The sequence below is a fragment of the Castor canadensis genome, chromosome 4 (assembly GCF_047511655.1).
Source record: "Castor canadensis chromosome 4, mCasCan1.hap1v2, whole genome shotgun sequence".
Classification (NCBI taxonomy): Eukaryota; Metazoa; Chordata; class Mammalia; order Rodentia; family Castoridae; genus Castor; species Castor canadensis.
Window position 1 is genome coordinate 56,901,922 of NC_133389.1, and position 21,733 is coordinate 56,923,654.

Here is a 21,733-nt window from a genome sequence, read left to right on the forward strand (position 1 = left end):
GTGACAGGCGCATGGCATCATACACAGCTCCTCCCAACACCATTGAGATGGGGTCTTGCAAACTTTTTTTTGTCTGGGCTGGCCTGGAAATGCAATTCTCCTCATTTCAGCCTTCCAAAGTAGTTTGGAATGACAGATGTGCACCACTACACCCAGCTATTGGTTGAGATGGGATCTTGCTAACTTTTTGCCTGGGCTAGCCTCAAACAGTGATCCTCCTATCTCAGCCTCCCACATAGCTAGGATTACAGGTGTGAACCACTGGTGCCTGGCTTATGTCCTCTAAATTTTAGAGGTCAAACTAGAAACCAAGAATGATTTGTGATTTGTATATAATTCAAAATGTCTGCTTATGTATCTTATCACTGTATTTTCAATTATAATGAAAAATTAATTTTATAACTGTCCTTGTTAATAACTGGTTCACCTGAAGTTTCATATGAAAATCATGTTTCTTTTATCAAATCCCACAATCTTTAAATTTAATTTTTATTTCTAAGCCTCAAAATCAGAGATTCTAAACTCTTAAAGAAGCTTACCTGCCTTATGTGTTTCCTTTGCATGCTTATATGTATGCTTTTATTTGTATTATATTACTGACAAAGTTTACTGACTGCCAGTGGTTCCTGTTTCTGTGCCAGGGAGTTATTCTTTGTGCAGATCACTCAGGGATGAGCTGCCCTCCCATTGTGGGTCCCTATGCTGTTTCCCCACACTTTCTTCTGGGGCCACAGCTATAGTCCCCACTTCAATGCTGGTGCTGTTGGTGCCACTGCCATTGATAATTCCAATATGGACCAGGTTCTGATCCCCCATCATCTTGGAACCCCAGATACCCCAGACTGTCCATGTGCTCATGTGCACACCTGAGGGCCAGGGCTGCTGTTTTGTGAGTTTATTGACTACTGCCCACCATGCTGGAGGCCTGAGCCTGTGTAAGCCCACACTGCTGCTTGCCTGTCTTCTCTACTTATATGCATGATCCATAGTCCCATTCAACTTCACATATAAAACACAAGTTCAAGGATAAAATGATTATGGATTTTAAGACAGTAACAGCAGAGCATTAAACCAAACTCACGTCTCCTTCCAGAGTGGTCCTATGTGGTGGCACAAATGTCAGCCCTGGAACGGACCTCTATTTCAGTCTTATCTCTTTCATTGGCTAATCACACAATTTTGAGCAAATCATTTAACCTCTCTGGGCCTTAGTTTCTTTTCACGAACAAAACAGAGTTTGAACCATCATAAAATTCCTTACAGGAAATACCACAAAGCATTCTCATTTGCTATTTTTTCTTTTACTTTCCTATATATTTTCAAAGTTAATTTTATAAAACAGTTAGAAACATTACTTAACATTACTAATACACAGAGAAGCTAGATGTGCCTGGAATTTTGAAGTTTTAAAACTGAAATAAACCTGGTGAAGACTTTAAGATAATAGGGCACTGAGAGTCTCCAGGTGTATTTGTTTCTTTGACCACAGCACATCCTCTGTCAGCTAGAACAGAGTGTAAGACATGCAGATAGGTAAATATCTAGGAAGGAGCTGGAGTCCTGCAATTTCAATGCTTTTTTATACTGTATAGGATAAGATAAGTCAGAGAAAGTACAAATTTTCCCAACAGTTTTTGGTTTTTTGTTTTTTTGGTATTAAATTTCACGTTTCAGCAATGTAAGAAGAGGCTTAGAGCTTGGGGTTCATAATAAAAAACTACCAGGTCTGGAGGTGTCCTGGGCCAAATTTGGCTGTGAGATTTAGAGCAATCCCTTATTCTCTTCCCACAGTTTTCATTAGTAGGAAGGATAATTTAGTAAATATATTTGGAGCTAAGATTTGTGATACTGTGTTAGAAATAACATTATTTTATAAGTCCAGAGCTTCAACTAATCAACTTTTTTATAGCTTTTTATTTCCTTTCATTTCATTTGGTCTAAAGCATTACTTAGGCTTTAAATAGACTTCAAATCAAGCAGAATTTAAAGAGGGAAAAAAAATCCCTATTTCTTTCTCACACCAAAGTGCCATGGCTCTAGCCCCTTTTGAAGTAAAGTCTAAATTGTAACTCAAAGCCAGAGTAAGAGGAACTGATAGTGGAATGATTTTCTCTTTTATCAGCCTTGGTTATAATCTCACAAAAAGCAAAAGGGTAATTTTTATCTACTTTGTGTCATTAAGGGACATCACACATATCCTGTATGTAAAATATACTCAGAATAAATTTCAAAATTATAAAAGAGCTGTTAACACATTAAAACAAGTCTGAATTTCCCCTTAATTTGTTTTGTTAGTTAATTAATAATACTAAGATTTATTACTTCTTAAGGTTTTTGGTTTTTAAAGTTTCACATAATTTCTATGGCATAAATAATAGGTCTATTAGGAAAAGTATTTACCAAATAAAATTGCAAAGTGATGTACATTTTTTTGGTAATTCCACATATTACTTGGGATAACAAAACATCATCTCCATAAATGTATTTTAAAAGTATTGTTCTTTTGATGTATATGTCAAAACTTTAAAAATGTACAGCGGGGGTAGAGTGAAGTCTCAAAAAAAAAAAAACCAAAACAAACCAAAAACACAGCAGTTATCCTTTCTAACTTACAGATTATGGCAGCAATGGAAAACAGATCTTCAATCGGCCCACAACTTTGTGCAAGTAAGAACTAAAATGAGAATTCATTCTAAAGACTCACCATTTCTGTACCACTGGACCTCTGGCTGGAAATGTTTAATTTCAGGAGTGATGACAACACGGCAGCCCAGACTCATCGTCTCTCCCTCCCTCCCAAAAGAGACATCAAATTTGTCATCAAAGTGGATCTCAAACTTGGATGCATAACCATAAGGGGTCACAGCAACTGGGTACAGAAAAACAAGTATCAGCAATTTATTTTTTTTCCTGTCAAAGAGATACAATCATTTTAATAAGCACAGGCAGAAAACAGCTGTGACAATGACTTATCAAATGATTTATCTGGACAAAAATTAAGTTCTATATAAGAAGTATACAGAACATATACATATCTCATTTGTATAGAAGTTCTTGCTTCATTGATCATCTAAGCTAAATGTCTATATTATTATTGTAGTGAACAGAATTTAAAGGGCCAGGTTTAGTGTTTTAAATGTGAATTAATACCCCAGTTAGTATACAGTTGGCTGCTTTTTAATTTTAGATTTTGAGTTAAACAACTGTTGCACTCTTGGGATAAAGTGGCTATATCAATTACTCATCAAAATAGAGTTTTTCAGTAAATTGCTTCATTTTTTTTCTTTCTCTCTCTCATTTTTTTTTTTTGGCAGTACTATGGTTTAAACTCAGGGCTTTGTGCTTTCCTAGCACTTAAGTCAGACCCACAGCCCTTTTTTATGATTTGAATAAAAAGAATGATAAGAAATGTCAATAGGAGAAACCAGAGAAATTTAAGATATTTTAACTTAAAAAAAGGTTATCCTCAGAAACATCTTATTTATAGATTAAATACCTACATCATCAACTCTCCCAGATTGTATTTTCTTGTTTTTCAAAGGAAAAGGGTTAGGAAGAAAATGACTATTTATCAATGGGCTATTGCCAGGTACTTCACATGTGACATGTCATGCCATCTGTTCCTTGCAACAACTCCATCGCATAGACATTAGTTTTTCTCCTTTCAGATGTGAACTTCAGGATATAGAAGTTCACATGGTAATATACAGCCAATGCCAAGACTACACAGGCAGCAAGAGTGAAATTGAAATTTAAGCCCGTAACTGTTCAACTGTAAAACTTGGGCCCTTTCCCTTTATATTTCATGTCTTTTCCTATGGCCTTGTAATATTGTCTTGAAAATGCAAGCTAGCATTTATTGAGTTCAGTTGTTCTAAATTTTTAATAGCTATCAATTCAGTTAAGCCCATATATAACAATCCTATCAGTTAAGTGCCATTATCACCTCTATTTTATAGAGGAAACTGTTTTTGGGGTGCTGAATGGCTGTCCACATTAGCCCACAGAGCTAGATTTACACTTGCAAGCTGTTTCCAGAACCTTTGCTCTCAGTCAACACACTGTACTCCCTTGAACTTGTGTGTTCCCAGGCAAATACAAACCAACATGAAAATAACTTCTCTTTAAAGCACATCTCCCATCTGTCTCATTTCTATATGATGATGTTCCACTGAGACCTAAGAGAGATTTAACTTGATCGGATCTCACACAGCTGCTAGGCTGTTCCAAAACTTCCTTAGGAAATAAAGGAGGGTTATAAAGGAGGCTCTGTGGTGGCCCACAATCTCCCAACCCAGTTGGAGGTGCAAGCAGAGCTCCTCTTCTAGGTTCTCCCCATAGTGAGATTGGGTTGGATTGTCCTGGGGTTTAGTAGGAAGAAAGCTTTAACTATCAAAAGGTACAACATAATTCTTGTCACTTCCTCGCCCCTTTATCATGTGTACTTTTCACCATGGGAAAAATGGCTTAGGGCAATGTTCGAGAAATCTGTGGGCCAAATCGGGATAGCCTCCTTATTAGTACCACGAAGAATGGATTTTCAATTTTTTAATGGTTGAAAAAAATCTTAAGCAAAAGAATAGTTGTGACATGGGAGAAGTCACAGGGAATACAAATTTCAGTGTTCATAACTGAGGTTTTATTGGAACACAGCCATGCTCGTTCATTTGCTGACTATTCATGGCTGTTTTTGTGTTTCGGAACAGAGCTGAGTAGTTGCAACAGAGACCATTTGGCCCACAAAGCCTAAAATATTGAAAATCTAGTCCTTTATAGAAACTATTTGCTGACCTCTGGTTTAAAATATGGCTTAGAATGACAAAGACCAGGTTATAAATCCCTATTCTACCACTGTGTGTAGTCCTGTCCCAGTATTTAAACTCCCTAAACTGTTTCCTCCTCTGCACAAGACAAGTAAAAATATACTTATTTTGGAAGCTTTTGGGGAACTTTAAATGGATTAGTGCATATAAAAATACCTTAGAACAACCAATCAATAAATGTTAACCATTAGAACAAAAACAGCATATTCCAAGCACCTAACCTGGTATCTAGTACATAATAGGTACTCAATAAATATCAGTTGAATGTAGGAATACAGCCCTCTGTTTTCTGTTAGGAACAGCTGCAGTTAAGTCAGGGGGCAGTCAGAAGAGTCATTAGTAAGAGAAGTAGGGGTAAGCTGAGGTTTCAGAACCTGACTTGACAAAGAAAGGAAACAAAGATACACAGACAATGGTAAGGCCATGGGAATGGGCAGGATACATTCAGAGGACTGTGAAATGACCAACCAGACCTATCTTATGGATACTGAGGGGTTCAGAATCTCCAACTATTCTACATCAATATCAATCAAGTGATGGGAAAAGGACATGATTTGGGATATGCTCCTCCCTCACTTCTGCCCAGCCTCTTGATTAGAGGGATATTCTCCCTCCTATAGGATTGATGGCAATGTTTATAACTTGGAATGTTAAAGTTGGGAGGCACTCCATGAAGTCTAGGACTGGGTCATCTACAGACACCAAACTAACCAGTTAATCAAAGGCTGACATGAGAAAGTATCTTCAACCATTTTCAAAACCACCATGCATTATCTGATTTGTAGAAAATAAGTTTGGGCTTGACTACTTTTTTCATTCAGACCACTGTAAGCATATAATTATTTCATTGACCACAAAGATTTTGTGACATAGATAAAAAGATTGAAGCTCATAAATTTGCAAATTACCACTGACCAGAATATCTAAAATAATTTATAATTTAACCACATTTTAACTTCATTTTAAACTGCAGTTTATAAATTAATGCATTAGTTAATTCATTCATTGTCAAATATCCATTCATTATCAAATATGCACTCTTTGTGAGGCACTGGGGTTCACAATAAAAGATTCAGCCTTGCTTTCAAGTGATTCATGGACACATAACAGTTAACATTATCCCATATCACAGGCACTCAGATGAGGTTCCATGGCCTTATCAGGGACACCTAGCCCTGAATGGATGGAGCTCAGGGGTTTTAAAGAGGTGAGGTTGACCTAGGTATTTAAGGATGAGTCTGAGTGCTTTGATACAGTGTAAACTCTGTGTGTGTGTGTGTGTGTGTGGTTATATTTCACTGTGCCCAGGATTATATAATGATTTTCTCAGTTTAACACAGAAAGACTTAAAAGCATTTGCCATTTTTAGTCCATCATAATGGGTCTTTCAAAAAACCAGAACAAAGCAATCAGACACAGAAAGAGAATACAAACCACAAAATCTAAAAACACCAAGAAATTAACCTCAGACACCTTGTATACAGTTTATCCATCCTGGTATATGCTATATCATATATAATAGTATTTATTTCAGCATTATGGAATAGCTTATCATGCTGTGTTCTACATAAAGATGTCTTTTAGCAAATACATTATTAAACTTACAGCTGAGGGGCATAGTGGAAGCCCCAGTATGGAAGTGAGTCTCATCAAATTCTCCCTTATATCCTAGCGAAGAAAAGAGAAACACGGGTGAACTGCTCCATGGTTGATTGATTGACTTTTAGCAATGGGAAGAAATTTTTAAAAATACATTTGAATAAAACAAATGTAGAAAACCTACTCTTTACCACAACTGAAGCATATGCTGAAAGCTCTCCTTTAACATTCATTGCAGAGGCCCGGTACTGAGCTGTATCTTCAAAATCACATCTGAAAGAACACATGGGAATGAATGACCATCAGAACCTTTGCAATCACTCTATCAGGGAGTTGCTAACACAGCACATCACAACTCAGTAGTTAACACGTGGCTCTTTGGGACTCTTGAAACTACTGTCTCAGACCTAGTACTGACGAGATGTTTTATATATTCCAAGTGATCTACAGCAGTTTCACTCCAGAGGAGAATACCTATCATTCACTGTGACCCTGGGCAGGGTTCATTTAAAATGTAAGGAAAAAAAAGTCAACAAAGTGCTAAGTGTATAAATTACAAAGTGAATAATACTATGATAAACTTGTCTGAAGTTGTATTGGGAGGAGAAACTGTCCAGCTGCCCTGAGCCATGGTCTGAGCCAGGTTAGCCTGACAAGTGGTTCTGTGTTGTAGTTTCCAAACACAAGTAAGTTATTTGTACTTTAATTCTACTAACATTCAGAGTACAGTTGGCGTTTCAGTCCACAGCATAACAACAAGTGCCATTTGGATATTTCCTCTAGGTTACAATATAAAAATTGGAATGTCATATAAAAGTGAAATTAGAGGGAGAATGATCTCACAGAGAAAGGAACAGACTAAGCTTTCAAAGTGGGCTGTTTTATGTCTAATCACATCAGTCCTGTGTTCTGCTTTGTTTCTCAGGATTTTGTTTCATTTGTTATAAAATTATTTCTTGCTGGAATTTTACAGACATCAATAAAATCCCAGAAAGGGAAATACTATTGCCTTTCCCATAGTTATTCAATTGTGAAAGCAACCACAGGAATTATTGCTGATTCAATAGAGAACTCACTGGAAAAATGACAGTTTTAGAACAGGGTCACAGGGCTCCAGGGTTCTGTTTAAACCCCAGTATCACTTGGGTCAACTCCTCTGATCTGGGGAGAAGGCTATAAATCTCTTGAGAATGGAATGATGTCAGTTTCCTTTTGACATTTCAGCTAGCACAGCCAGGGTTCTACCCGAACTGAAGATGGTGTGAGCTTGTTTAGTATTTTCATCCACATAACTAGGTTTGAATTTCAGAACATCTTAGGAGATGTAATAAGCCTTTGAGGACTTGGAAATTTTGATATGGGTTCCATTTTCAAATTTGGCTTTTGATTTGCTTTACTCTGAACCATCCCAGTATCCATCCCCACCTAGTATAGAATGGCAAGACACTTAGTCTTTCACAATCCTGGTGAGCCGAGGGAGAGAACACTGATCCTTGTCCAGCCCAATCTCAGCCTCCCACCCCCAACCTGCAGTTTCCATGGACTTGTTGATTAAAAGCAAATGAATATGATGATGTTAATTTGGAATTCTGAAAGGATAACTAGACAAAAATACCTATTTATGCAACTTATTTTCTTATTAATTTCTAAGTAAAAACCCAAATACCTAGAAGGATAAATTTTAAAAAATCAAGTTAATTTTTTTCTCTTCATCTTTGACTAAATATTAAGAGCACTTTGGAGGCAGTGCGGGCATAGTAAGGATTATTTATGCACATCACCTTGTAGGTGTGTCCCAGGAGAAGAAATACATATGAATGTCCCTGTTGTGATTAGGCTATGGGGGTGGCAAGTGGCTGTGAACTGCAGTGGGGTGTTGTTTCCCTGAGTGACTGTTGGGCAACACACACAAACACTGATATTCTCTTACTCGTTAATCTCCAAGGTATGCATTCCATATCGACTTTCAATAATATACTTTCCAGGGTTTGCATGGACATTTATTGGCACCTGGTTTTTATACCTATAAGACAATGGAAGCAAAATGAAGTAGACTGAAGCGTAAATAACTTCATGATTAAACACACACCACTACAATTTTTGTTCTTGCAGGTATACCTTCTGTAAATGGGACTTTGGAGAGTCATAACATCTATCCAATAAATGCAAAATTACATTATCGTGAATGAAATACACTAGGAAAATAGTAAAACTTCTTGCTAAAGTGCTTTCCCTTTTTGCATAAATTTTGCATTAAAAATGTGAATCATTCACAATATGGATGTATGTCATATACATAATGTTAATGAAAAAATCCACTTACGAAAAAGTACACAGTGTAATGATTGCTTTTATATAGCATACAAAAACAAAAAGACTAATTAATGCTGCTGGAAGTTAGGACAGTGATTTCCAGGGGTAGGGTAGGGGGCATAAAGGAGGCCTCTTGGGTGCTCATAATGTTTGGTTTCTTGCTTTGAGTGTTGGTTACATATGTGTGTTCAGCTATGGAAACTGACCACAACTCTGTAATATGCACTTTTGTGTGTATGTGTATTATACTTCAACAAAAAAGCTTTAAAAAGTTGACTATTGGCATAACAGAAAGGAAGGCTTTGTGCTGGGATTTTACTGTTGGCTGGCTATGTAGGTTGAAAGCAATACAGTCCTGCTAACATTCTTGTATGTCATTGTTAAGAACAATGTAGCTGTACTGAAAGATCACTGTATTCAAGTGATTTATTCTATGTCATAAACAAACATTGCTTTTGCCTCGGAAGTATTTATAAAGCATGAAAGGAAACCTCTGATAAGTAAAAGCTGACAGCTCCAACTGTGATTAAGCTTCTCAGTCCTCATGGGTGTAGGCTAAACAGAGGGGCCTCTCTCTGAGATGAGGATTTCAGGACCTGTAAGTGGTGCTTGCATTCTTCCCCAGTCTTGATATCCTCAATAGCTGGTGGCTATAGTGCCAGACCAGGCGTATCTACTTAAACCATTTTCAGTCCAAAAAAGGAGCTGGTTTTCCCTTACTTCCTTTTCAGAAACCCTAATTCATGAGCACAGATAACACAACACTAATGCCCACAAGTGGCAGAGTTTTCACTTCGTGTATATATGGTATCAGTAAGTTAACTCCTCATAAACACATGAGATTTCACTTTCTTTAGCATCATTTCCAGATGAAGAGACCAAGACATGGAGAGATTAAGGAACCTGCCTTGCTCACACAGCAAGGAATAGTTGAGCTTGGATTTGAACCTGGGCAGTCTTGCTCTGTGACATTTCCATTTTCCAATTTTTCTCTATGTAGCTGCATTTCATTTTTCCAGATTTTTTGGAAATGAGTATAAGGAGATTTGGAAGCAGGAAGAGTAGTGGAAAGGGAGAGAAAGAATATCAGTTTTAGTCAATTCTTTCCTTTCCCTAAATTGCTCCTCTCCCTCTTATCTCTGTCCCTCTCTGTCACTATATGTTTCTCAGACACACAGACACAGACACACACATACATTCTATGTTTCTCCATTGTGGTTTGTCCTCCAAGGATTCATGTGGTGGTATTATGAGGTGGTAGAACCTTTAAGAGGTAGAGCTTAGTGCAAGTGATTGGGGTCATGGCAACATCACTCTCAGCAGGGATTAAATAGTTCTTGTGGAATCCTATTTAGTGAGAGTGAGTTCTTGGCTTAGAGGCATGGCTCAAGTGGTAGAGTGCCTACCTAGCAAGCATAAGCCCCTGAGTTCAAACCTTAGTAAGAGAGAGATGGACTCCTTGCTGCTCTTTGGATTCCTATGTCACCATGAGCTTTTTCCTTCCTGTGCACATTCCCACCGAGCCATGATATGGCACAGCTAAAGGGAACCATCACCAGAGCTGGCAGCGAGCTGTTTGGACTTTCAGTCTCTTTACAAATTGCCTAGCCAAATTTTTTGTTTTGATAGAGCAACAGAAAATATAGCAACTAAAGCACATTGTTCATCTTCTTAATGTATCATTCTCCTTCTCTTCCTAGCAAAATCAAATGACACTTCTTCAGTAGACTCCTCCTTAAAAATCCCACAAAATATGAATCAGAGGTTCCCATGTCTGAATCAGAGCTACTTAATTTCAATTGCTAAATACGTTTATTAAAATTATGATTGGATCTGTGTTTCTTCTACTATGCTGCCAGTCCCTCAAAGGGTGACTGTGTCTGATCCATATTTACTTCTTTTTCTACTTCTGAGGAAGGATGAATCATGGGCAAATATTATACGAACTAAGTGTTGGTTAAATTGGGTTGGACAGAATTATTGAGTAATGCAATAGATAAATTGTAATGCCATAATTTTTTTCACCCAAGGAATAGAGCTCTGATGAACATATGTTTCATGATATAGATGATTTTCTTTATTTGTTTTATTTTTTATATATGAAGAAAGCATTCACTTAAAATGAAGTTAAGACTCTGAGTCTTGCTTCCTTCAGATCCGAAATGACGAGGGTTGGTCTAGCTCAAAAATCACAGCTGCATGGCAGATGTAGCTGTATAACTTTTTCCCCACCCACAGAAGACATTGTTAGTTGACGCTATAATGTTTCCTGCCAGCCCAGAAGTGGTCTCAGACAGCTTGTCTTAACACAGACACTAAGCAGACAGCAGTATTTGATCAGAGACGACGACTGGCTACTCCTAATCTTGAACTGTCCCCATTTTGATGGATGGCAGAGCAGAACACGTTAATTGGCATGCTATCTAACTGAACTGGTTTAGGGTATTTCATACTCCTCTCTCACTTCTTTTTTTTTTTTTTAATTGCTGGAGGGTTTTCAATAGTTTCCCTTACCACAAGGGGAGTAATGTGACACTAAATGTTGTGGCATGTTTTGCTTGACCAAACATCTGAGTGACACTCCAGTTGGCTTCTAGTCAACTATGTTGTTCACATCTCTATAAAGTTTGAGTTAAAAGGATACTTTGCAGCTCCCACGGTTATTTTACCCTCCTTGTCTTCCAGTACTACCAGACTTAGCAACTTAATGCCTTTCCCTAGCTAAATGCTCTGAGTCTTCTAATGTGACCACCTGGCAAAGGAAACTGGTTTAAAATACGCACACAAACACAACCTTTTGACTGTGGAACTCTAAATGTCAGTGAAAGAAACTCTTGTTTAAAGCAGTGGAAAAGGATTAAGTAAGAAAGCAATTTCAGTCTATCCTCCCAGGAATTTCACTTATGAGGCATTCGTCTGGGGTCATTGGAGATTGTGTGCCTTCAGTATTAAGTCAGAGAAGAAAAGAAGGATTTTTGGCCTGCTCTGTACACACTTCACAGCTTGTTGTTTCTGGAAAGTGCAATTCTAAACTAGACAGTCATTAGCTAATTTTGGAGTGTCACATACACCCTGGGATTATTTGTAGAATGATTTCTTAAATCCTGTGAATATTCAGATGGACAACATTTCCTTTACCATTTTCATGTAGTTTATGAATGATTAATTAATGAGCTTTGGGTATACTGTAAGTATTTTTGAACACTGTGCCACTCTGTGACTTTTTTTCCATTCATGTGTGTAAAACACACATTTAGGTCTCCCATACAAATGTCACCTTACATGTTGGGCTGACTTTAATAATGAGGAGTTATAGTGAAAGCTCTATGGTAATATGAAATATGGTCAAGCAAAAAGGCTTCATGATATTTTCAAATAATGTATGCCCAAATGGTCTTTAATATGCTGAATCTTACCAGAAATGGGACTGCCACCTAGAATCCAACCTTAAATCTTAAATAAATAGCTATTACTTACTTTTAAAACCAATTAGGTAAGATACAGTGAGACTATCCAATTAAGATAGATTTTAGAATTAAATAAACAAGAAAAACCTAAATATAACTAAGCCCTTATGTTAGAAAATGATAATAATTTTGTTAACTATTTTAAGTATAAGCTGTTTTCCTGTGATAATAATGATAGTAACTCTTAAATTTAAATATATGATAAATAACTCTAATTTTGTGAATGAATCCAATGCACATGATTCTATGACAGGATTTATAAATTTTCATAAATAATTTGCAAAAATAGAAGCTATCTCCAGACTCTTTCTAAGTTGTATTTTTCATACTATTTTATAACCAAGTTTTGAAATATTTATAAGGCTTAAAAACAAATGTCTTTGAATATTTATTGGACAATGAATTTTGAGTCAAAGTAGAGAATTCCAAACGTATTTTAAATGTCTTGTCTAGGGATCTATGTCGAGATCCATCATACAGATCTGAAAACATGGGTGAGGACTGACTGAATTAATGACCACTGCTCACTACACTTAGACATTGCTTCAGTGCATTTTCCTGAATCACCCTTAAGGCTGCAATCAAGATTTCCACTGACAAATCTAGGCTTCAGATCAGAAATCCAATTAAATCTGTATCTTTTTTTTTTTACAGGCATAACCAAAACAATTCTCTCCACCTTTTAAAGAGAACTATTTTTCTTCTCCTCTCTTTCATATAATTAAAAACTGTATGCTCCAAGAACCCGAGCATAAAGGATGTGCAGGGAAGGGTCTCCTTTCTGGAACCTGCCCTTCTTCTCCTGCCCCATCTTCTCTCTCAGAGAATTACATATTCCTACATATCCTTCTAGAATTCAATTATGCAAATAAAAAACAAATTCCTTTTCCTCCCCCTTTAAATCAACAGATTATTATACAAGTTATATAAAATAACCTCTTAAATGTTAAAATTTGGCTTTTCTATTACATAAATATTTTTCCTTCTATGTTGACCAAAATCCCTGCTCTACTGTGGTGTTACACCAGTGTCCTCTGAAACCAGTGTTGCTGCTGAGCCCAACGCATAAACATGTTTCTTTCCCTGTCAGAGTGAGTTGGAAACAGGCCAGTGTTCCACACTGGTTTTGCACCTGGCCTTAAAGAGTGATGTATGATTCTACTATCCAGTGCTCTCTGGGTAACCTCTAAGATCCACTTTTTTTTTTATTCATATGTGCATATAATTTTGGGTCATTTCTCCCCCCTTCCCCCACCCCCTCCCTAAACCCCCCATCCCCTCCCTCTCCTCCCCATCCCCTTGCTACCCAGCAGAAACTATTTTGCCCTTATCTCTAATTTTGTTGAAGAGAGAGTATAAGCTATAATAGGAAGGAACAAGGGTTTTTGCTAGTTGAGGTAAGGATAGCTATACAGGGAGTTGACTCACATTAATTTCCTGTGCATGGGTGTTACCTTCTAGGTTAATTCTTCTTGATCTAACCTTTTCTCTAGTTTCTGGTCCCCTTCTCCTATTGGCCTCTGTTGCTTTAAAGTATCTGCTTTAGTTTCTCTGCATTGAAGGCAACAAATGCTATCTAGTTTTTTAGGTGTCTTACCTATCCTCATACCTCCCTTGTGTGCTCTCACTTTATCATGTGATCAAAGTCCAATCCCCTTGTTGTGTTTGCCCTTGATCTAATGTCCTCATATAGGGAGAACATACGATTTTTGGTCTTTTGGGCCAGGCTAACCTCACTCAGAATGATGTTCTCCAATTCTATCCATTTACCAGCAAATGATAACATTTCATTCTTCTTCATGGCTGCATAAAATTCCATTGTGTATAAATAAGATCCACTTAAATAGATATGGTCAGAAACATGGGATTGGCAGAAGAGCAGCTGCTGCATGTTCATATATTTGTTAGACCTCAGGGACTCCCATGAACTGACAGTGCCCAGTGGAAATTTGGAATGAAAACCTCTTTGGAAAGGGCTTTGAGGGAACCAGGCCCCAGGTTCAGGACTTAACTGCAATAAGTGGAGGCAGTGTGAGAGCACAAAGCATTACCACAAACTTATTCCTTTAATTGTCCTCCTTCCATCTGGGACTCCCAATATTTCTTTCATACTTGTACTCAGTGTCAGGCCCAGAAAGCTGCAGTTGGGTACCTAAAAGGTATAAATGCCAGCAAAGTAATCATCAATAGCCTTAGTTCTCGCTTGGTTAGTGGGTCCCTGCTCTTTGAGGGGGAGGATGCATACTCCTTATCAGTATTGCAAAGTATAGTAGAGCTGCAGTTAATGCTTTTTAGAAAAGGCAATATGCCCATGAAGGGACTCCATACAGAAGTTTGCTCCCAGAGATGGATTTACCTGGAAGTGAATGAGACTTAAGTTTCAGGGTTCATCCCCAGCATGGGCCCTACAAGACCTTAGGCCTGCTTTGAACTACTAACCTTATATTCTTTGTTACAAAGAGTGCTCCCCAAATTGTAAAAGTTTCATGCCCACAAACCTGGATCTGACCCTGTTTGTTGCCACAGTCAAATATCGTTTATGTGCACACTGATTATCAAACTTTTAGTTCATTCAGGGACAAATCTTGCTCTCCAAGTAGACTAATTATTTTCTTAGTTGTCCTCTGGTTCTTTTGTTTTAGTATTTATTTTTCATTGAGCTTTGCATGGTGAGACTTTCTGTGAAAAGCTCTGGCCTGTCCCTCCTGGGAGAACTTATGTTAAGAAGGGAATAGGGAATCACCCCCTCCAAGCACTGAAGGGGGGGTAGGGTTTAGAAGAGGCTGTTCCAGGAAATGAACGACTTCCTGAGATGAAGTGAGATAAATATTTCAAAGCCACATGTGAAAGATTTGGAGGTTAATTATATTACTTCTCAGCTTTGTTAATGAGGATAACTTTAGAGGGGCAGTATTTCTGTTTTTACATTTAACTACAATTCTATAGGTCATCATGTTATACTTTTTCTGGGGATTTAAAAAAAATTTTTTTGTTGGTTTTTTAAATCACTCCTTTTCCAGACCAGCAAAACATAGTACATGGAGTTCAATTTCCAAGGTTGAGTTTTGTCTCTGTGAATCACATCACTGTGGCTTAAAAGCACCATCAACAGAAGTAGCTGGGTTTTTGTACCGGTTGCTATGTATTTAACAGAATAAATAAATATAATTAACATTTATCTCCCAGAGATTACTTTATATCCTTTTGAAAATTGTTAACTCTAATTTTTTAAAAAGTGGGAAAAGATCTGGGTGTGGTGGGCCATACTTATAATCTTAACACTTGGAGGGCTGAGGCAGGAGGGTTAAGAGTTCCAGGCCAGCCTGGACCACATAATGAGATCCTGTCTCAAAATAAAAAGGAACAGGAAAGGAAGGAAGGAAAGGAGGGAGAGAGGGAGGGAGAGAGGGAGGGAGAGAGGGAGGGAGGGAGGCAGGAAGGAAAGAAAGAGAGAAAGAAAAAAGAAAGAAAGAAAACAAAAGAAGGAGGCAAATGCTCTGTCAGTGACAGTGACACTGGTGTGGTGTTTATAGTGTGACATATATATGTTTACCATCACTCCTGAGGACTAGAAAACATCATGCAAAATACCTATGTCAGAGAATAAAATGAAAACATCTTTTCAAGTTGACTCAGTCATTCTCATACTTCTGCTCTCTGGGACAGATATTCATGCCATAGGAAAGGGAAATTCCGAGTTTAGGGTTCACAAAGGCATTGACAATCACAGTAGAATTCGCTTATTCTTCATGGAAAGATAATAACTTACAGATCTATAGTGAATATCTCCCATCTGACTTGTTTGGTGTCAGAAAGCACACAGAAGCTTCAGTTAATGGAAGGGGTAGAGAAGGAGCCCTTTGGGCCTTAGTTATTTTTAAAAGGCAACTTTGCTGCTGATCACAAAATCAAATTATTTACGTTTTAGTCAAGTGCATGTCAGTGGAATTACAGATACGGAAGAACTTTACTATTGTAAAGTTCACTGGTGACAGCCAAAACTTATTTATTTGTTATGTTCCATTGTACTTATAAATGTATTTTGGTGTGCAAATATGTTGATTAAACTACAATATAATACTTTGTGTAAAATAAGGACTTATAATAAGGTTCTAAAGTATTTTAATGCATTATTTGCATGTAAGACTGTTGGTTCTCCCTAGGTATAAAAATTCATCCCCAAATTCTTTCTTCACTTTTTTGAAAACCTATACAAACTTGTAGATGCCTTTGTTGGTTCTCGGTATTGATAATTCGGTATGTTTCACTAGCAGTAAACTAAAAACACTGCGTAATCAAGTCTGTTAGTTTCATGAAGAAGACCTACCATGTGAGACGAGGCTCTGGCCAGCCTGATACGGAGCAGTGCAATGTTACATTCTCTTTCTCCCAGACTGTGTGGGAACGAGGCTTAATGATAAACTCAGGAGCATGGAGAAGATGATCTTCATTTAGCTTTCCATGATATGCCTGTGTTTCTTCTAACTGAAAAAACAAACAAATTATCAAAATATGACTAAATCAAAGTAACTTCCGGTGCTAAAATAACAAGGGGAAGTCAAACTTTAAATTTTTCCATTTAGAACCTTATTTTTACATTTGGATAAAATGCATTCCTCTCCCTGTTTTTAAAAACAGGTACTTATTTAACATTTAATGTAGTAAGCTTGAGCAACATCCCTACAGTAAATTTCTTAAGTTCCTTTAGAATTTCAATTTCTTTAAAATCTGAAGTTCCATGGAGTCTAAGATTATTAAGTTTGCTTTTCTTTGGCTTACACATCTGGATGTCTTTCTCTGTTTTATTTAACTTGGCTTCCCCATAAGACCACATATTACTAAATTGGAAATAAATCTACAGCTACACATACATGCACATGTGCACAATACACAGCTTGTTACATGCATTTTCACTTTTGTAAGTAATATTAAATTATCTTTTCTTACTGTTTTTCTCAGTGACAACTGCTCTGCCTTTTCTCGAATTGCGACTTTCCTCGACTTCTTTTCAAAAGTTTCCTCTTGTTGAAGGGTGGACGTGGCCTGTTTGGATACCTTGAACTGTTTGGATGCTGTGGACTGTTTGGATGCTGTGGACTGTTTGGAGGTTGTGATTCCTTCCTCACTAGCAAGAAGACTCCTCTGAGCTATGTAAGCAGCAGCTTCTTTAATTCTCTCTTCTTCCGTACCAGTAATTCCACTGACATGCACTTGACTAAAACGTAAAAATAGCAAAATGTGGATATTGTGGATAGTATAGATTAAATTGCATTATTTTACTAAGCTTAAGGCACCGGACCTCAGACATTGTGTCCTGTCTGAAGGAAAGAAAGATAGCAAGTAATAATGAAGTAGATTACATCTGTGTAGGAACAAGACACAAGGAAGCATGCTGTTAAACAGCACAGGATGGGGGAAAGGGTAAGGAAGTACAGTGGAGGAGGATTACATTGACTTAAGCACAATGCATGTATAGGTTTAATACCAAGGCAAAAATCCCATTGAACCATGAACAGACACCTAAACAACGAAGAACAATAATGAGAAACAGGTCACGCTAAGGGGAAGGCACTAATGGGAGAGGGAGGGTAAAAGGAGGAAGTAAAGAAGGTGGATATGGTTGATATACTTTCTACACAAGAATAAATACCAACTTTTTAAAGCTGTTGAAATCACCATAAGAAGGGCACTAAGGTAGAAAGGAGAAAAATGGAGGAGATGAACCAATTTGGGATATAATACATTTATACATGGAAATGTCATAATGAAACACCCTTTTCAGTGAGTGTTAGCTGCTACTATTTATTCCCCACTTCTAATAATCAAAGGCAGGAAGAGAAAGCACACATACCGTCCAGAATAAATAGGCACCATATAGTCGCTTGGCAGATTTTCTTTCTCCTCCCCAGACAGAAGGCTGTGCTTGGCTCTCTTTGCTTTGGGGCTCAACTTGGATGAATAATCTTCTAACAGCAGATGGGAATCTGTGAGTCTGAAATAAGACCCCTTAACATTAGACAATAACAAAAAGTACATTTAAAATATTCAAAATACTGAAAAAACAAAGCCTTAATGAGGTAGAACTTTTTTTTTTCTTGTATCTCTAATATTATTACGTTTTATCTTTAGCACTAAATTGGACTTAGAAAGATCTCAAATAAATGCCCCTTATATAGACACTAAAGAAAAACAGTAATAGCAATTTTGTGGTTATAGTGATTTTATGGGTTTTTTCCTCCCTTAAAGTTTCAAGGGAAAAGAGTGATGTTTTTGAATTTCCAAATATCCTTTGTGGTCAAGTTAGTGTATGAAATTTAGGCAGTCTATATAAATGGTTCTGACAACATTTTACATCTAAATCCTTTTGGAGGATTGTTTAAAATGCACACTTTTGTGAATATAAATCTTAGGCGATTCTGTTTTCAGGAAACTGGTTTCTCATTTTGAGACTTTTACATGCCTACTGCAGGCAGACTCCAGCATTTATAAGAACCCTGGGTCCATCCAACAATAGTATTAAAACATTATGTGAACACACGATGTACAGTGACTCAGAGAATTACAGGGATGTGATAAGGAGCCCTTTGGTCAGTTCTGTTTGCCTATGTACACTGATGCAAATGTGGATTGGGAGGTAGTAAGTGGTCCAATAAACAAAAACTTTACCAGGGAGATAGAAAAATAAGAACAGAAATTGTAGAGAAAAAGACTGACAAAATAAAAAGAACAGTCTTGATCTACATAGTTCTTCAAAGAAATTAATTTTCATACAAACATAAAATTTGGCATAAACTTGAGTGCATAAGCTGCTGGGAATCAGTGTGCAGACTCAGGGCTAGAAGCCCCTGGTATGTGTGATCATGAAGGAGACTGTGTGGGAACTCTCTGCCCTAACTGGGGAAGTTTTTTCTAAAAGAAAACAATATTTAAAAAACTCATGGAAAGTACTTGAAGAGAAAGTGAAGCAAGTGAGTGGTGTGATGTAGCAGGAGTCAAGCTGCCCAGATGAAACAAATCATTCTAATCTTGATTATTACCTGCTCTTTGAAAATCATTTGGAAAAGGAGAGAGGATTACCAGCATCAAAAGCAGAATGCAGGCTAAAAAATACACACAGTGCAAAATGGGTAGATAATAATGCAAGGAAGCAAGTAGTACTGCACAGAACTGCAAGGGCTTCAAGGACTTGAAGAGTGCACAGTGATTCCAACCCTGGGGGTGCAGAGTGGGCTTTGATCCTCTGTAGCGGTCACATGGAAATGGCAAACTTCCTCCCCCATCATACTGCCTCAAGGTGAGTATCTAGCTCTTTTTCTATGATCAGCATTAAAACTAAAGGTTCAGCTTGTGGATTGGTTACCAATTGGAAGCCAGAGTGAAATTTGTTCCTGACTGGGTGTTCTGGGCAGCAGCAGAACGACTGCATTCTATACCCCGGCAGGTCACAAAGTACAGGCTGTGCTCATACAGGTCTAAGTATAAAGTGGCATTTTCCTTCACACCTTTATTTCATTACTATACAAAATAAAATTATGCGCTTGAGTATTTCATTTCTTTTCCTGTTTCAAGAACAGTTGAAATTTTTCATTTCTATTTTTTTGCTTTTGCTCTCCTTTTTTACTTCTATTCTAGAGCTTATAATCATATTCTTATAAGCTCATTTTTCAATGTTGTTTACATCAAAATATTTAGGATTTGTCATTCTTTTTGTTGTGTAGCTCATGTTTTGGTCATTTTTCCTTTAAGATAAATCTTTAAAATGATATACTTATTACATCGACTATGCCCAGAATGTGATTATTCCATTCTCACAGGTAAATCGGAGCAGTTGACTTTTAACAGTTGATTTTTTTTTTTTTTTTTGCAGTACTGGGGTTTGAACTCAGGGCCTCATACTTGCTAGGCAGGCACTCTGCTACTTGAGCCACTCCATCAGCCCTGTTTTGTATTGGGTATTTTCAAGATAGGGTCTCAAGAACTATTAGCCTGGACTGGCTTTGAACAGCAATCCTCCTGATCTCTGCTTCCCAAGTAGCTAGGATTGTAGGTGTGAGCCACCAGGACCAGCAACAGTTGAATTTTATGCTAAAGATTCATGGCACTATCATTAGCTTCCATTTCATATATTATCTTGAACAAGACTTCACAAAAGGTATTGTGGTCTTACGTATTGCATTATTATATTGTTTAGGTTCTCACTTTCTCATAGACAGAATCTCATGTAGCCCAGGCTGGCCTGGAGAGCCTCCTGTCTCAGCCTTCTGAGTGCTGGGATTATTACAGCTGTGTGCTACCATGCCTGGCAAGCTTTGGATTTTTAATAAAAAAAGGAGTAGATGTTAAAACACCATGCGAATAGATTATTTAAAAATTCTAAGTTATTTATTGAAGCTAGCAAACAAAACTAAATTAGAGAAACACAAAGTTTTAAAGAGCTAACTGTAATAATCAGTGAAATTATTTGAAGAAAAATCATCAGTAGTCTATTTTATCATGCTCCATGAACACTGAAGAGCAAGTGAAGTTTTACATTATCAAATTTTAGAATTCAATAATATTTTTAGAGGAATTAAATAACATGTAGATCTTAAGTTTCTTTGGTCCTCAAAAGGTAAATAAGGGCTTATTAACTTCTTGGGCTATTAGTTGTATCTAAATTTTGAAAATAATTGTACTGTCTTTGAGTACATACTAAATTTTATATGCATGAATCTGTGTAGGACTTTTACCTATTAAAATGATACTTAATGGTCTTTATATATTCGGCTTAAGTCTTAAAACTTTCTGAATTTCAGTTGATCAATCCAAGTAAATTAAGCAATAGGTAAACATTGACTTGTGTGTGTGTGTGCCCAGGGATCTACCTATCTGTAATGGTGCCTAGATTCATCGTTTTGTGCTGTTACCAATTGTGCTAATCCTCTGTTAATATGTCTATAGTTAGCGATTTTAAATAAATACCCTGGTATGGATGACATTATTCTATCTATGGCCAGCAGCACCACAAAGAAGGGATGCAGCTAAGGCCCAGAAAGCGCTCTCTGGAAATATTCCAGGAACTTAGAAACCAAAGCCTACAGAGTTTTGGCAACTGGCTCACGTTCACACAGCAAATTAGTTAGTAGTGGTACTTGGATTAGCACACACCTCCTCTTGATTTCTAAGTTAGTGTTTGTTTTTCTCTTTTCTCACTATACCGTTGGTCTCCAACTTTTGTGATTAAATACTCTTAGTCAAAAGGTATTGGTTAATTCATCTATTTATAAGTTCTATGCAGATAACTGGGACTATACAGTCTCATTTGGTGAAACATTAAATTGTTAGGCAAATTTGAAAGGTCAAATTAAATTAGAAAAATAAGCGCTAGTATTTTTTTCTACATCCCCCTGGCTTGCCACTATGCATTTCCCCATTGGAGACCATAACACCATGTCATGCTGCCCATAAGTATACTGACATTGTTTGCCATTCCTGAATCAAAAATTGAGATTATGAAATCACCACAGTCTGGATAAAACTAAAATACAAAAA

At 37.2% G+C, this 21,733-nt stretch overlaps 1 protein-coding gene across 3 annotated transcripts in view; it reads right to left on the bottom strand.

The window, feature by feature from the left end:
• Window positions 1-21,733, bottom strand: part of Myom1 (myomesin 1) — a 128,150-nt gene that overhangs the window by 86,752 nt on the left and 19,665 nt on the right. For all 3 annotated transcript variants that reach the window (XM_074070230.1, XM_074070232.1, XM_074070231.1), the window contains 7 exons: window positions 18,054-18,194; window positions 17,150-17,417; window positions 16,530-16,687; window positions 8,353-8,445; window positions 6,607-6,695; window positions 6,429-6,491; window positions 2,705-2,869 (listed from right to left, as the gene is read on the bottom strand). In XM_074070230.1, coding sequence (XP_073926331.1) covers window positions 2,705-2,869; window positions 6,429-6,491; window positions 6,607-6,695; window positions 8,353-8,445; window positions 16,530-16,687; window positions 17,150-17,417; window positions 18,054-18,194 — 977 coding nt within the window. The remainder of the gene's footprint in view (window positions 1-2,704; window positions 2,870-6,428; window positions 6,492-6,606; window positions 6,696-8,352; window positions 8,446-16,529; window positions 16,688-17,149; window positions 17,418-18,053; window positions 18,195-21,733) is intronic.